Source organism: Eretmochelys imbricata, chromosome 5 (genome assembly GCF_965152235.1).
Source record: "Eretmochelys imbricata isolate rEreImb1 chromosome 5, rEreImb1.hap1, whole genome shotgun sequence".
NCBI classification, from domain to species: domain Eukaryota; kingdom Metazoa; phylum Chordata; order Testudines; family Cheloniidae; genus Eretmochelys; species Eretmochelys imbricata.
In genome coordinates this window covers 41,012,783-41,029,194 of record NC_135576.1, presented here as the reverse complement: position 1 = coordinate 41,029,194, position 16,412 = coordinate 41,012,783, and the positions used below count along the sequence as shown (strand labels likewise).

Sequence of the window (16,412 nt, the reverse complement as noted above, 5' to 3'; positions counted from 1 at the left end):
CACTACAAAAGGGTCCCACCCCCTCCCCCCCATGCTCTCCTGCTGGTAATAGCTCACCTTAAGTGATCACTCTGGTTACAGTGTGTATGGTAACACCCATTGTTTCATGTTCTCTATGTATATAAATCTCTCCACTGTATTTTCCACTGCATGCATCCGATGAAGTGAGCTGTAGCTCACGAAAGCTTATGCTCAAATAAATTGGTTAGTCTCTAAGGTGCCACAAGTACTCCTCTTCTTTTTGCGAATACAGACTAACACGGCTGCTACTGTGAAACCTTCCGTGAAAGCGTACTCAAAGAAATATCACTGTGAGTCTAAGGATAATTCAGAATATAATTTAAATGTATTAAAATTCATTAATTTTCCATAATTAAGTCACTTATTTTTTTAAACTCCATAGAAACAAAGAGGAATCAGTACATGATTGTAGCATAGCAATTATTGGCACGTTTCACATCATTCACGTTTGACAGTAGCAGGTGATTTAGAAATCTGGAAGAACACAGAGAACAGGTACAAATTTAAGGCCCATTCTTGCTTTCAGAGCCTAATCCTACTCCCATTGCTCCCAGTGGGAATTTTGCTACTGACTTCAACGAAGATGAATCAGAACACAGGTGTTCCTTGCGTACACTAAATTCCCACTGAAATCAGTGGGATTTGGGGGTCTTATTGTGGGCCTCATGTTTCTCCATTTAGAGGGAGATTTTTAAAAGCCCCCAAGGGGTTTAAGTTGCTTTCAATGGAACCTGAGTTCCTAAATCCCTCACAAGGTTTTGAAAACCTGCCCTTACTAGTTTTCTAAGGGGAGCAGCAGTTTCCCTGCTCAAATAGTAAACATAATTCTCCTGTACAGATTGTGCCTAAACAAATGATCCACATGAACTAGTTCTATTTCAGTTCTACAGTAAATACATGCATTAAGAAGCCACAGTATTAAAATTCCTCTTCAATGTGGCAATTTGTGGAATAAATAGACTAAAAGGACTTCTGGTTCTGAGTGTGGTTTATTATATATACCACGGGTTCTCAAACATCATTGCACCACGACCCCCCTTCTGACAACAAAAATTACTACACAACCTCAGGAGGGGGGACTGAACCCTGAGCCTGCCTGAGCCCCACCAGCCCAGGTGGAGAGGGAGGTAAAGCCCAAGGGCTTCAGCCCCAGGCAGGAGGCCTGTAACCTGAGCCCCGACACTGAGGGCTGAAACCCTTGGGCTTTGGCCCCGGTCTTCAGCTTTGACCTCGGACAGTGGGGCTCAGGCTTTGGCTTCAGCCATGGGCCTCAGCAAGTCTAAGCGAGCCCTGGTGACCCCATTAAGATGTGGTCATGACTCACTTTGGGGTCCCATCCCACAGTTTGAGAACCGCTGGTATATACTGATTCCTTGAAAAATAGGGTTTTGCATCTTTGAATCCAGTATACATATTGCTGTAAAGTATTTTGTTGTTCTGTTTTCTCTGATAATCAGAGAGGTCACAGTATTAGCACACCATAAACAAAACCCAAACAAATGGACTAAGTGAGATGCAATCTTCTCGTATTTTAATAAATTCAAGGCCTGATTATTCCGTCAGCTGACATGGACAACTTCCATTGAAACCAAGGGGAGTAGTGCACTACTGGCAGGATAACTGGGCTCCTCCAGCTGTCTTTGGGCTGATATTGCATTCCTTGAACATCCCAAACTTCCAATGTTGGGGACACATGAGGTGTTGGGGGATGTACGGAATATAGGATCAAGCCTGCTGGGGAGTGGGGGGAATACAGCAATAGGGTTACTAGTGTATTCAGAAATTGTTTTCTTCTGCAGTTCTAAGTAAGCTTGAGTATGCCTCCTTTATACTTTATCTGAGGGTGCAGTCACAGGTTAAACTCACTGTTATGTATTCTGCTGCTGTTTTTACTTTTCTGCTGAATGTATCTGCATGTGCTTTGATCCAACAGGTGCCTTTATTTCAAAATAATCTTGCACCTGAGAAGCTATATAAAGTAATCAATAAAAGGCACCTTAGAAACTAGTGCTCCACCCAGTACTTCCATTATACATAATTGTGGGTCAAATTCTGGCACCTTTATTCACCCTGAATAGTATCTCACTCCACAAGAAATCCCACTGAAATCGATGGAACTATTCATGAAGTAAGGCAGAATCCGACTGATGGTTTTTAAGAATCCAGCTTCCTAAGAATTTAAAATTTAGGATTTCAATGTTCTTATCTAAAACAAATCAATAATATGCTATAACAAAATCAAGCAATTAGTTAAGGTTTTTATTTGCTGCAACCCAGCATATGCAACCCTGTGCAGAGGGGCAGCAAAGGCTAATGATCCACTTAAGTGCTCAAAACAGGGCTTAAATGGTACCTGGGTCATGTGCTGGTTTTCTGCTGGGGATAAATTTGATCTTTTGTGCATTTGCCAGCACACCAGGTCAGATTTGTCCTTGGTGAAACTCCACAGACCTTCACATAGTTGCACCAGAGATGAAATTGGTTCATTGAGTTATAATGAAATCCTTTTGGGGCAGGGACTGTCTCTTACTATATGTTTGTATAGTGCCTAGCACAGTGGCACATGATCTTGATTGGCTTTCTAGGCACTAGAGTAATGCAAAAAATAAATGATAACTCTTATGAGCCATGTAAGTCTTTTTTTGAGGGCTTAACTAGTACTTAATTGGTGCGTAGACTGAGGCTGGCTCTCTTCACAAGGGTGAAACTCAACCTTTGTTATATTTTTCTGTTCTTTGTATGGATCTATCACACAGCAACAGGGAAGAGAAAAACATTTTATTAAATAGGAAAACCTGATTGTCAAACAGCAAAAGTCAGGAAAGGGATGCGAGGAGATGTGTAATTACTGAAACGATTTTTACGTCTTTTTTTAATTGACTAGCTTACACATTGGCCATGTCCCTTTACATCATTTTTAAATATACAGTGGTCAAACACAGTGTATTTTGGTGACTTCAGTTGCTGTGGGCCAAGTTTTGATCTCTGCTATGGCAGTATAAATCTGGAGTAATTCCATAAGTGAGAAATCAGTGAACCTCCACATTTAAAATGGTGCAAATGAAATTAGCATGTGGCTCCATAATGTTCTGTACTCCCACTAAATAACAGATTTTTTTCTAAGAGTTTAAGGGGGCTATAGTAAATGTTAACAGAAGTTGCACATGCATGCGTGCACACACACATTGTATATCATGCCTTATTTATGACGGAATGGGAATGTTTATAACAAACATGGGCTAGATCTTGCAAGCTCTTGTTCATTTGGAGCTGGATTTTGCTACCTTCACTCATGTTTAATAGTATCTTATTCAGTGATTAGTCCTTATAAAATAAATAGGACTTCTTGCCAAGTAAGGTATTACTCCACATAATTTAGGGTAGTAGAAGCTGCAGCGCAGAAGCCCAGATATTTGTTGTTTTTAGTCAGATCCACCATAAAATTCCACCCTTCTGCTGTTCTAAAAACCTTTGCAATACTTGGGCAATAGCAGATTAATGTAGGAATAGCTGAGTCCTTAGATATACCATTTACTATAATAAAACACTGCATTGAAAATTCATTTAAGGCCTTTTCTCTTACCACTTTTTTTTCTATTTAATTAAAATTATACATACATAATGGGCCAGATTCTGTTACAGCGAGGTAAAGTCCTATTGAACTCAATAGTTAAATTATCTCTGATCCCAAACATTTCCTATGTGAAAAAGCTAAGATAGCAAAAGGCAAGTTTGGCCCTAAAAATACCCCAGCCATAAACCATGGCAGGATCCAGGGGCACCACTTGGGCCCCAAGACTCAAGGAATTAATGCCAGCATCACTCTCCCCTTGTACGAGTGCTCTGGGAAAGGACTGAAATGGCAGCTGCAGTGAAAAGAGTCAGGGAGGGTAGAGGTTCATGTTCTGTGTGCTGAGAGCTTTAGTTTGTTGTTCTTTTGCTTACATTACCTCACTTTGACTCATGATTATAAAAATTCTCTCCTGCTGACCAGCCCTTACTGACTGTTGCGTGTTATGTTTCTGCTGAGCCATCCTTATTCTTGCAGTGCCTTCTTTAATTTCACAAGTGAAACGGTTAAAACTTTTTCTATTATGTCTGTCTTAATATAGCTCTCACGTGGTCACAGGTCTGAATTGTCCTTTTTTTTTTAAACTTGGCTTTTTCAACATGTGCAATATTTGGACCAAGATACAATTTATTTATTTGTTTGTTTGCTTTAGAAAACTTTGATTTGGGGAAGTTCATAGAAATTTTAATAAAAACACAACCACAAATGGGTTTGAATTCAGCTTTTTGTTACAGCCATGGCAATTTCTGGGTATTAAATAAGCCAGAGAGGAGTGATCCTCTGTTGGTCCAGAAAACAATATAAATGTATTGAAAACCACCAGGAAAAAACAACAATAAAATTGAATAAATATTACATAGTTCAAGCAAGACCATATTCAGTGTTTTTGTGTGATGTCAGGAGTGGAATGCAATGTGGCCAAAGTAAAGCTGTGGGAGCCTTAACTTTTGTTCTTCCTGAGTGTTTATGATTTTTTTTTAAGCTATGCTGCCTTAGTATTTGCAATGATTTTGTTATAAAAATAAATATACTGTAGTGTAATGTAAGGAAACTTCGTCTTGGAATTCTCACAACAAGATTCACTGCTATAGCTTATAATGGCACCATAACCATTTGATGGGAACTTTTCCTTGTACTGTTACATAATCACTTAACTATTACTGGCTCTCTATCAAGAGACCCACTAGGATACTCAATTATATTATCAAGGTCTCGGGAAGCAAACCTTGAGTAATTTTACAGGTTACTAAAAATATAACATCAAGCAGGAAATAGCCAAAGGTTTTGTGCAGTTCTGTAAAGTCTGGATAATCCCTCAAAAACAGAGCTCTCTGTCTGAACAGAGAGTCCAGGTTTTCAAAGTTAGATGCACACAACTGCATGCGTGCACACATGTTTGCATGACCAACTTCCATGCAAAATGAGCCAATATTCACAGTAAACCATCCATTAGCACATAGACATGGCCAGTTAGATGTTTAGTTAGCTATGTGCACACACAGCATATGAATTATACATGCATATCTGAGTATATAAATAGGCAGTTGCTGGAAAGTGTGTGTGCAGTGGTGCATAAATGTGTTTGAAACTCCAGCCCTGAGTTCTCTCGCTCTCCTTGTTTGTGCCCCAAAACAATAATGTACTTTGCCCACAAACCCAGCTCTCCACTCACAGCTCCCTTGCCAATCACTGCCCCTGCCCAGTCCCTTACTTTCCTATAGACCAGATCCTCTCCCAAAAAAGAACTGTATCTCCTCAGTACTTTCTCCTTCATCCTCATCCAGATGTCTTTCCCATTTTTAAATCTTCCTCTGAACTCTACCTTTAAAGAAAATCTTGCTGACTCATTTTCTATTGCTGCCGTAGTCTCTGCTCCTTTGACCATAACCTGTGATCCTACACGCACATATAATATGAAGTAGAATTCTATTGAAATTCTGGGTTCTGATACCATAATAACCTGCAATAATTCAGCTCAAGAGCCAAATCCTATTCATCTTATTCTTGAAAATAGTCTCTTTAAAGTTAATGGGATTCTTGTGGGAGTAAGGTGAGCAGGATTTGAGCTCAAGTGGTAAGGCATGAGCACCATCAGAAAGGATTTCCTTGCATATCCATTGCTGCAAAATGAAGATATAAAGTTGGAATGTTTCTACTTCAAAATGTTTTAATTTATATTTGTTATTCCCCAAAAGTCATAATAGTGTTGGTGTGAGGCAACATCAATATATTACTTCATACACTACCTGCTTATTTATGGGAACTTCAGAGAAACATGTTTCAACAACAAAAATATATAAGCAAGCAACTTAATATAAGGGTGTAATTGCGTTTAGGCTCTTGTTACACCATTACGATGGAATTAGAGCGCTTTTTCACAAGAAACTAAATTGAATTTCTTTGTACTGCCCTGTAAGGTTTTTAAAGATTTCGTAGTGTAAAGAGCATTATTTTATCTGAAGCATTTTCTGAGTATGGAACATTCCAGGAGCGGCCAAATTAATATCGGGCCAGGACTGCATTATCCCCTCTCAAAGGAACACCTGCAGGCTGGGGACACTGCAGCCGTGTTCCTGAGGAGTCTACTATGGAGTTCCTCCCACATCTTTATGCTGTGGTGCTGTGCCTCCATGTGATAGCCCAGCGGGCTCCATCCAGAAAAACGGAGAATTCCCATAGTCCATCTCTGGCTCTACACTAGCTCTGGCTCTGCTTTTGTCTGCTCGCTCCTCACTCCTGACCTGACCAGTCTCCACCCTCTCTCGTGTGAACCCCTACACCAGGTCCATAAGAGAAGGCGAGAGAGTTGGGAAGGTGGCTTTCCCCAGCTGACTACTGTAACTTTGGATGCTGTATCAGAATTTTTGGGAACTATACGTGCAGTACACAGAGACTCCCGTGATATTCAGTGTATGAACAGAGAACGTGCATTTTTGATTAAACATGTTTATGGCTACTTAATATTTTCAGCTGTTTCTTATTCCTTTAACTACAATATATTTTAAGTGGCACTAACTGCCAAAGAGGCGATGTTAGACATTTTTCTTGGTATTAAAATCAATGTGGGGGCTGTGTCCTCACAACAAACTCAATGTCAAAGCAGCACTTTTCCTGCTGTCTTGTTTTTTGTCTTTCTTCTTATGTCTCTCTCTCTCGCGCTCATTTACTTTTAAAGGCTACAGAAGACACCTGTCCCTCCCTTTCCTTTGCTAACTGCCTTCCTCCTCAGATGCCCCTTTCCCGCCCCTCCACAACGGATGCCATCTCTTCCTGTTCCCCACTCATTCCTGTCCATTTATTTCCTGCTCTAACTTTTTATCCTCCCATGTTTCATCCCAATCCTGCCTCTCCTTGTGCTGCTGCCTCCTGACCAGTGCATTCTAGTCCTCAAAAATCTCTACTCCCGCTTCTTTCCTTTCTATTCTGTTACCATCCCGAATGTGTTTCCCCCTCCAGTCTGTCTTCTCCTATCTCAGTCCAGACCCCAACCCATGTTCAATACATCATTCTTCTTACAGAATTAGGGACCAATACGCCATGTCTGTTGCCATCTCTATTTCTTTCCCACTCTGAATCCTCATTGTATCTCCATCTCCACCCTTCCCTGACCTGGCCCTCTTAATCCAGTCCTCAAACACTGCATAAAACAAGTTTATTTGGCTCTCCCTGTTGCACTCATTATTCAGGTGAAGGAGGTTAAGCATGCGAAGCACATCTTGTGAAGTGCCTACTGGACAAAATAAGCAATGTACAGTGAACTGTTGGGTTTTTAATACTTACCAGTTGTTATGGATATCACATTATTTACAGTTGTTTAATACAGTCTTAGATGAGTTACAATGTCAATTTCATAGCACTTGCAGGACATCTCTGTGACTGCATCAGATTTCTATCTGAGACATGAACATGTTAAAATCATATCTTTTGAAACAAGCATATTTCCTTACCTTTGTTATTACACCTAAATGGAATGAATTTTTAAAATAGTAGCTATTTTGGGGGGGTTGAATTTTTAGTGCGGTCAGACCTAGGTTTTGTAAGAGTTTGTCTTTTGCTTGGGAAACAAATTGGAGTGAACAGTGTCTATTTAAAAGAGAATTTTGCACAAAATCAAATCTGAAAAAAGAAGAAAATTGTACCAAAAGCACTGTGTTTTTTCTGTTTTGGTTTTGGAGTGAGATTCACCAGTGGTATAGAAGGCCAATAAAAGGCTCTCCATCTCAGTTAAGCCCAATAGGGGCTAGCTTGGGGAAATCATGGGCAGAGCAGCCACACAGGAATCTCCATGCATCATCTGTGTGTCACAGAAAGCATCTCCATGTTGGATCTTCACAGTCAGGCACAGAAGGCTATGGCGAGCTAAGGGAGATATACATTTATGTTGATGCAGTGGCCCTAATACCCTGCACGGCTGATGTTGACGTACTGGGGGCAGCTACTTCAGTTTATAGTCTGAAACAGCAGAAGCAGCAACCACTAATTGGCAAGTGGATTTCACCTCCACAGAACCCAAATACTCAGGCTTTATGAAGGTGGGGGGGATTTTACCCTTATTGGAGAGTGCAACTTTTTCTCTTCGTTTATCCTGTAATGAGCCATAATCCTGAATTTGTGATGACATATTCAGTTACCATGACAAGGATGTGATGTCACAAATTTAGTAATATAGCTTTACTGCAGACTCAAATAGGGAAAGATGGTCTGGGAGGCTGTAGCCCTCATATCAATACAAATAGATGAGAGTTAGCAAACATAAGAAAGATGATTAAATATAGGCATATGTGACAGGTGAATACAGATGTAAATTATGGAAATGATTTATGTTTAAGTTCTATGTATTTTAAAGTATGTCCCACTTCAAGGGCTTGATCCTGCAAGATGCTGAGTTAGTTCAAGTCCCATTGAAGTTGGTGGACAACAAGGCGGTCCTTTAAATCACAGGAGGCACTAGGCAACTTGCAGGATCCAAACTTAAAATCTCTAAGGCAATAGCTCCTAAAATTGTGGTCTGTGGACCACTTATGGTCTGAGGAGCACTTGCTGGTGGTCCGTAGAGAGCTTGGTTTTTCTCATCCTTGTTTTCAGCTGGGAGAAACAGAACAGATGTGAAGGGAAGACTAAATGAAGAGATGTTGTGATTAACTTTTTTTTCCAAAAAGGACAAAATACTCATTACATTAAAGAGAACTGAAAATACAAATATTTCCCCTCTATGTCTTTTTGATGTAAGCAACAGCTGTAGTTCCCACAGGGATGTCACACAGTAGCAAATGAGACAGGAGATGGTCCACAAGACAATATTTCCTTTAAGATGTGATCCATGCTAGGATAAACTTTGGGGAACTGCTGATCTAGGGGTAAATAGCCATAAGGGCAGAAGTTTAGTCTCTTTATTTTGTACATGCAAAATCAACTGTAGGTGTAAAGCAGAGTATTAGCACCTCTAAATACCTGCACCGCAAGTTCAGTTGCAGGTGTAAATTTTACAAATGTAAATTGCAGCTGCAAAAGGGATGCTGGTCTCTTGAAAATTTTTCCCATAGTCTGTTACCTTAGCCTCCAAAATGAGATAAATTTTAGCAGGGCAAAAAAAAAGTGTTTTAAGAATTCCCCTTACATGAGTTCTGAGCGGTGTGCCATTTTAATACTTCTGAGTGGCTTAGTGATCAAATTGGTGATTTCTCTCCCTGCACAGGCTATTTAGCTATTTATAAAACCATATTAAGGCCCGTTCCCGCAGTCTTTAGTCATGTAACACTCCCACTGTGTTAGGACTGCAGGATCAGGTCCATGGAATTTCACCCTGGAAGCTCAACCACGGATTATATCCTTTTGATCATTTTGTGTTGTGTCAAACCCTTCTCACTTTACAGAAAAGTCTCAATGAAATGAATAGGATACTATCATCAGTGCCAAATTCCTATCAGCAGCATGATTTGGCCCATAATGATGCTGTGATAAGGATTTGTACATTCCGTAAACTCCAAGACCATACATCTCTTAATTTAAATCCTAACAATGGAGTCTGCATAGACTGTAGTATAACAGTTTGGTGCCTTTGCCCAAAGCTCCATTGAAATACTGTTTAGCAACCAGAAACTTGAATATTATGAAGGTACTTGCTTGAATGGAAGAAATCTAAGAAGACTCTTACCCAGAGATTGCTGCTAGTTTTTGGTGCGCCTGATAGGCCATCTCACATCCTTTGGTTCTAGTCTTTTGCATTTCAGCATTTAGAGACGGACAACTGACGGAGACGTCCCCAATGGAAATGACTAACTCCCGGTATAGAGCCACCAGGGTATTGAACTCCTGAACAAGCTGAAAAACAGATTGTTTACTTACATGAAACATTTAACTAATTGATAAAATAATGGGGCATTTATAAAAACGTTCCTATTTCAAGGCCTGCTCCTATTGACTTCACAGAGAATGGGATCAAGTCCTTAACATTTAGTAAATGGGTGGGGCCTTCATGTGAGCTACCTTATGTGTATATGTTCTCTTGCAGGAAAGTAATATTCCAACTAAACCTCTGAACATGTTTGGGTAGTTCATCTTAAGTATTATGCAGACATAAATAACGGCTTTTCTTCTCCTGATAGCAAGAGATTATTTTTTATCATAATGAAAGACAAAAATGTCTCCAGAGATGATTCCCTTCACTCCCTCTGGTTTCTGATTAGCAACACATTTATGGAGTGGAAAGTACCATTCATTTATGCGCTGAAGTCTTTGCTAATCTATTTTGTAATGATTTCCTTCCTGTCACTGACCTCTAACCCAGATTTCAGACTTGAAATTGATCTGAAGTTGTTGGCTGATAAGATGTACTCGAAAGGCACTTTCCACTTAGTATTCCAGAAAGCACTTTGGCCAGTGTGAAATAAACAGACAAAGAAATAGATAAACCTCTCAGCCTTGCCACAGAAATACTCTAACCCGGCATCACACTAGCAGACACATTTGGACACTATTGGATAAATCTTTACATTCACAGCATTGGAAAAATTATTATTTTGTTCCATTAATCTACAATGTGCGTTCTTTTTATTTCAAAGAAACAAAATATATGTTGACTTTGAATGCAGTCATGATCTGCAAGAGATAAAAGCATGAATAAAGGCCACTTGTAGTGGGGAAGAAGGACGTAAAAAAATGGATTTACCTGGATCCTACCAGATCCAGCCAAATTTTTGAGACAACCCGCAAATTCTAATGCCTAAATAGAGAGCAAGGGTAGCTGCTCATATTGCACCAAGAAATTCTGGGCTGGGCCCAATGCATCCCTGTGCAAGGGTGCTATAAAAACCCGTCTCCCACACCTGGATCCTGCCAATTTTGTCCCTTCCTCCCCAAATTCCCTAGCATGAATAAGAGAACCGGTTTAGCTCGTCTAGTGCACCAAAACAATCCAGATCCTCATGCATCCTCATACATCTGCTAAAAAACAGATGCAGCACGTGGATCCTGCTAAATTTGGCCTCAAGTCCCCAAGTTCCATGGCCTAAGAGGAGAACAAGTGTAGATGCTAGTGCACAAAATAATAATAATAACAATAAATTAATAAAAAAACAAATCTGGACCTCAATCCATTGTGGTACAAAGTTCCATCAAAACCTGACACCTGGATTCTGGTGAAGACGGCCAAATGTTGGCAGTTATCACCCCAAAGCCACTGCCTAAATAGAATGCAATGGTGGCTGCTACTATGCCACCAAAAAATGCGGATCCTTGTACATCTGGGAACACAATAGCACAAAAAGCTGGATTCAGCACCTGGATCCTGCTGGGTCTCAGCAATTTTTGGTCCCAAACTTTTGTTTTTTTAATCTCAAATCTAAACATTCTACTAGCTAAATAGTGCAGCTTCTCCAATTCCACTTCTTCTCTGTTAAAATGTTCAAATTTGGGGGATTAGAATGAGAAAACATTGCTAGATATATGTATTTATAGTGCTGCCGTGACAGCTTGCAATAGGGTCTGGACTTTTTTGGTGCACTCAGAGGTGCTACATTTCCCCCTCTACTTAGACACTTGAATTGGGAGTATTAGGGCCAAAAATTGGCAGGATCTGGCAGGATCCAGATACCCCAGTACATGTTCCAGTGATAGAGGACTGAGATTCAGGGTTCAGATTTTTAATGAAAAATAGCATCAACTCCACCTGTTTTCTAGTTAGTCTCTAATTTGCAGAGTTGGGGCCCAGTATTGCTGAGGTCCAGCTGGATTCAGGTGTCAGGGACAGGACGTTGTGCTGCTGTTTTGCTGGGGTCCAAATATTTAGGGCATACTAAGAGTGACTACCTTAGTGAAGAAATTTTGTGCCGTTACATTTGAGGGGCCAAAAAATTAGATGGATCCAGTAAGATCCTGGTGCTTAATCTAGTATTTTGCTCTGCTAAGGTGTATGGAAGTCCAGATATTTTTGGCATACTAAAAGCACCTCTACTTGTTATCTATTTAAGTGGTGGATTTTAAAGGGTTGGGGCCAAAATTGGCAGATTTCAGCAGAATCTAGGTGCCAGATCGTGCTTTTTGCAGCATTGCTAGGCTGAGATGAATCAGGATACAGATTTAATTTGTGCAGTTGGAGTAGCTACACTTGTGATCTTTCTAGGCAAGACATTAGAATTTGGGCGGGTTGGGGCCAAAATTTGGCTGGATCGTGGGTGTATGTGTGTGTGTGTGTGTAGGGGGAGGGGGGTCAGGGAGTGCCGGAGCCGGTTTTTTTGCAGCACTGTTGCAATGGGATGCAGTGGATCTGGATTATTTTGGTGCTCTAGCCGCTGCTACCCTTGTTTCCTAGTTTGCTAATACAATTTTGGGGGTTGAGGGTCAAAAATCTGCAGGGTCCATCAGTTCTCCCCCTCTCGCGGCACATGGTCTGTCTTTAGCCATTACGGCTCGGGCGAAAGGGTGTCAACTTAACCCGGGGCTGCAGTTTTAAAAATAGTGCAGCTGCAAGTGATCCGAATAGACAAGCTGGAGGGGGGGCGTGGCACGACCGCAAACTACGAAAATACATTGGGGGAAAGAGAAAAAAAAAAAAAGCAGCCCTTTGTTTTACCCACCATCTTGCAGTCCTCCAGGGCTCTCTGGGTTTTGTAGGAGCCCTCAGAGCCGCTGCCCCGGCGTTCCCCGTCCCCGCCGGGCAGGGGGGGTTTGCTGATCTGGAAGATAGAGCCGGCGGTCCTGGGGCGCTTCTTGCGCCCATTCGGTGCAGAACTCATGCACACGCATCCACCAAGCAAAAGCAGCTGCACTGATCCCAGCAGGAGCGGGCAAATTTCTCCCCCCACCGGCAGCGGCTCGGCGACGAGGAGTCCGAGGAGGGATCCAGAGTCACTTTCCTCTCCCCACACTTCTCCCGTCACAGACTGAAATGCGGCAGCGGCGGCTGGTCACCTTCAGCGTGCAGGAGCGCGGGGCCCGGCAGCATCCTTCCCACTCCAGCCAGGAAGGGGAGCGGGCTCGTCAACTTCTCCGGCTCAGCCGCATGTCAGCCCCGTGCTGGCGCGCTGAGCCCTCCTCCCGTCGGCATCGATTTGCAGGTCGGGCAGATGCAGCCGGGGCTGGCAGCTGGCAGCTGCCATTCAGGAGGGAATTCAGCCTTCCAAACCCGCGCTGCTGCTGCCGGGGCTGCCTCTCCTGGTGTCTTCCCAGGGCGGCGCCAGCTTCTTCATCCCCCCGCCCCGGCCCTGCGGGAGAGAAGGGCCGCGTGTGTGCGGACCGGCGCCTTCCTGGACTCTAAGCGTTCGCCTGGCTCCGGTCTCCAAGGGCTCGCCTGGCTCAAGATCCCATCTGAACCCTTTGGTGGGACTGGTTAGACGCAGGGAATCGGGCAGACTGACGTGGTGAGCAACATGGCACATTGATAGGGCGGGAATACTAATGCGATCCATGCGTGCAACTCCCCCTACAGTGTATATATACATTAACCCAATCCCATCCGCCAAGAGCATCACTTGCAATGCCGTGTTACTTCATCGGCTCTAGTATTCGAGAGCAGACGTGTCAGAGTGAAACCCCTTACCCCCTGTCCCTATTTCAAGCCAAGTATTTATGACATGGATTTTGTAGGTGTCCAGGTCAGTGGCAAAAATTTGAGAGCTCTAATAGCTACTCCCCTAAGCTTGTAAGAGTCACAGCTTACCAACGCTGAGCGATTTGTACCGTGAGCAATCTTACTACAATTATATCAAAGGGAAAGGGATAACTTTTTGTGTAAGTACATCAATTGGATCTAACTGATGGCAGTTACAGTACTATAAAAACTATCCTTTACCATAATTAGCACAGCGCCACATCTGATTTTTTGCAAAGCTCCTGGGCTAATCAACAATCACGTCACTTATTTAGAGGAAGGGCTTGTCTTTTTAAACAGTCATTGGTTCCTTGATCAAAAATGGGCCCCTGGAATACAAAAACAAATATTCTTGTTATGGAATTTTGCACATTAGAGAAAATGCTCTTAGCTGAGGTTAGGGAGGGGAGATTCTGCAGTGCACAACACAAAGACTCAGTATAGAAAAGATCAACCGTCAAACAACAGTCACAACAGACCTTCTTCCTGGAGGGTAGAAAGCATTATATAAACATTTCTTCTCATTTCCTCTCTACTTCTTGAATCCCATAATATTCCTGCACAATGGGGTGAAGCATGAAACACCCCAGGGAGCGAATGCACTTTCCTTCTCAGAAGGAGAAGGCTGCTATTCTGTGGTAAGATTGGCTCAAATCATCAGCCACATTCCTCCAAGACTAATCAGCCAGCCACCCCGATGCAGGCTACTGCTCTAACTACAAACCTATGCCACGCCATCCCTGTTAGTAGTAATGCAGTAATGGTCACTTCTGAATTTGCCTCACTTGAGGTATTGCACGATAACTTTCTCTACAGTATGAAAAGTAGAATTTTTCATTGTACAATGTGGGATATTTTACATCTTTAAGACCAACAAAGATGCACGTTACAAACTCAGAGCCCAATCCTGCCTCTGAAGATGCAAGTGGAGATTCAAGCACTAGTCTAAGGGACAAGACTGCAGACCTGTTTGCAGGATATACAGAATGGAATGCAGACGCCTTTATAGGCTTGTCTACATTCAAATGGTTTTCTTAAAACTTCCCTCCAGTGCTCCTGCCAGGGGGAGCAACAGTGGAAGTGTTAGGATAGACTGGTTATCAGTGGCCCCCACTGTTGTAACCACTGCTCTGAGCAGTGTTTGACGACATTGTGATTATAATGCTGGTGGCTGGTCTATTTTGGCACACTACCAATGTTACTATCACTAGTGGACTTGCCCTGCTTGCAGCCGTGGGGGAAAAATTGTAGGGGGAAAAAAACCTCTAAAATAGATATGGTCTAAGATGGAGGGCAGCAGCGAACCACTGGCCAAGGACACTGGGCCAAAACCTTACCTTTATTTAATTTATTTATTTTTTACAAGAAGTGCCATTCAACAGCCAAACAGAGCCGAGAGGACCTCTGTTTATAAGTGCCATTTGAAAGACAGCCCATTTTCCTTTTCACAATAAACTGCATAATACATTACTGCTGAGGCTACAGGGCTGAGTCAGTGGTGCAGGCCTATGAATTTATGTTTCAAAGGAGTTCAAGTACCATAGCTCAACCCCTGTGTAGTAGTATTAGAAATAATACTTGGTACTTACTTAGTGCTTTTCATCGGTATATCTCCGTGCTTTATGGAAGAAGTGGGCAAGTATCCTTATCACCATTTTACAGATAGGAAGAGTGAAGACTGGAAAGACGTGAGTGATTTGCTCAAGATCACACATTGATTCATTGGGCAGAGCCAGAAAGAACACAAATGTCCAGGCTTCTGTGCCTTTAGCCAGGGGATTACACTTCTTCTCTAGACAACAAAGATATGAAGGCAATTTTTCCTCACACTGTCATTGTTTATTTGTTTATTATACTTTCATAATACAAAGCACCATTTAGTCACATCACAATGAACAGTAAACACACCACCTGGGAGTCACTGGCCAGCAGCCTTCCTACACAATTTACAGTCTTCATGCAGTTTTGAGAAGTGCAGCATACCACATCCTGTCCAGTCAGTCCCATCATCTAATCACCCATGCCCCAGCACCAGACCCTGCAAAACTTGCTTTGTCAATCTTCCTCTGCTCATCTGACTCACTTGTCCCACGAGCTCAAGTTTTCTTCCTCTTGTCATCTAGATGATATCAGGTATCAACTTGGTTATGTTGTAAATTTGTGTACTTACCGCTTCATTTTTTGCATGCAAGGTATAGCTAAAGCACAGCAATTGCCTGTGGCATTTCAATTCGAAGGCAGAAAGCCTCTTAATGTCTTATTTCCTCTGCATCCACGTCTCACATGCATATAGCAAGAGACTGCCGTAATTTCATTTTACATGTCATAGTAATACCTTTACTGATTCAAATGTGGCTCAGTGTTGCTAGAACAGCATTTGCAAATCCAGTTCTATTTCAGATCTCTAAGTGATGTTTAGCATCCCTTGTAGTCATGCTATCCAGCTATTTGAAGGGCTCAGTGCACTCCAATGCCTCCTCAGATTTGGGTAGGAATATCTTCATTTTTTCAAACAGACTAAGATGTCACCATTATCTTTGGACCTAACTTCTCTGCTTCCTAGCAATCTTTGCCCTTCTTGCAATGTTCAATCGGATCAGTATCACCGGCAAAGCACAGATGACTAATTTTTCACTCACCAATGGGTACACCATCCTACACTGTCCGTGCAGAAAAAAAAAGTACTTATCTTTTCTAAGAAATTAGTTTCAGCTATTGGAGTTGCGTGTCTGA

General features: G+C 42.0%; 1 protein-coding gene across 1 annotated transcript in view; it reads right to left on the bottom strand.

Moving 5' to 3' along the window:
* Nucleotides 1–12,825, bottom strand: part of RGS7BP (regulator of G protein signaling 7 binding protein) — a 76,180-nt gene extending 63,355 nt beyond the window's left edge. The window contains exons 1-2 of the mRNA XM_077816293.1: nucleotides 12,667–12,825; nucleotides 9,747–9,913 (exon numbers count right to left, since the gene is read on the bottom strand). Of these exons, the coding sequence (XP_077672419.1) occupies nucleotides 9,747–9,913; nucleotides 12,667–12,825 (326 nt within the window). The remainder of the gene's footprint in view (nucleotides 1–9,746; nucleotides 9,914–12,666) is intronic.
* Between the last annotated feature and the right edge of the window lie 3,587 nt (nucleotides 12,826–16,412).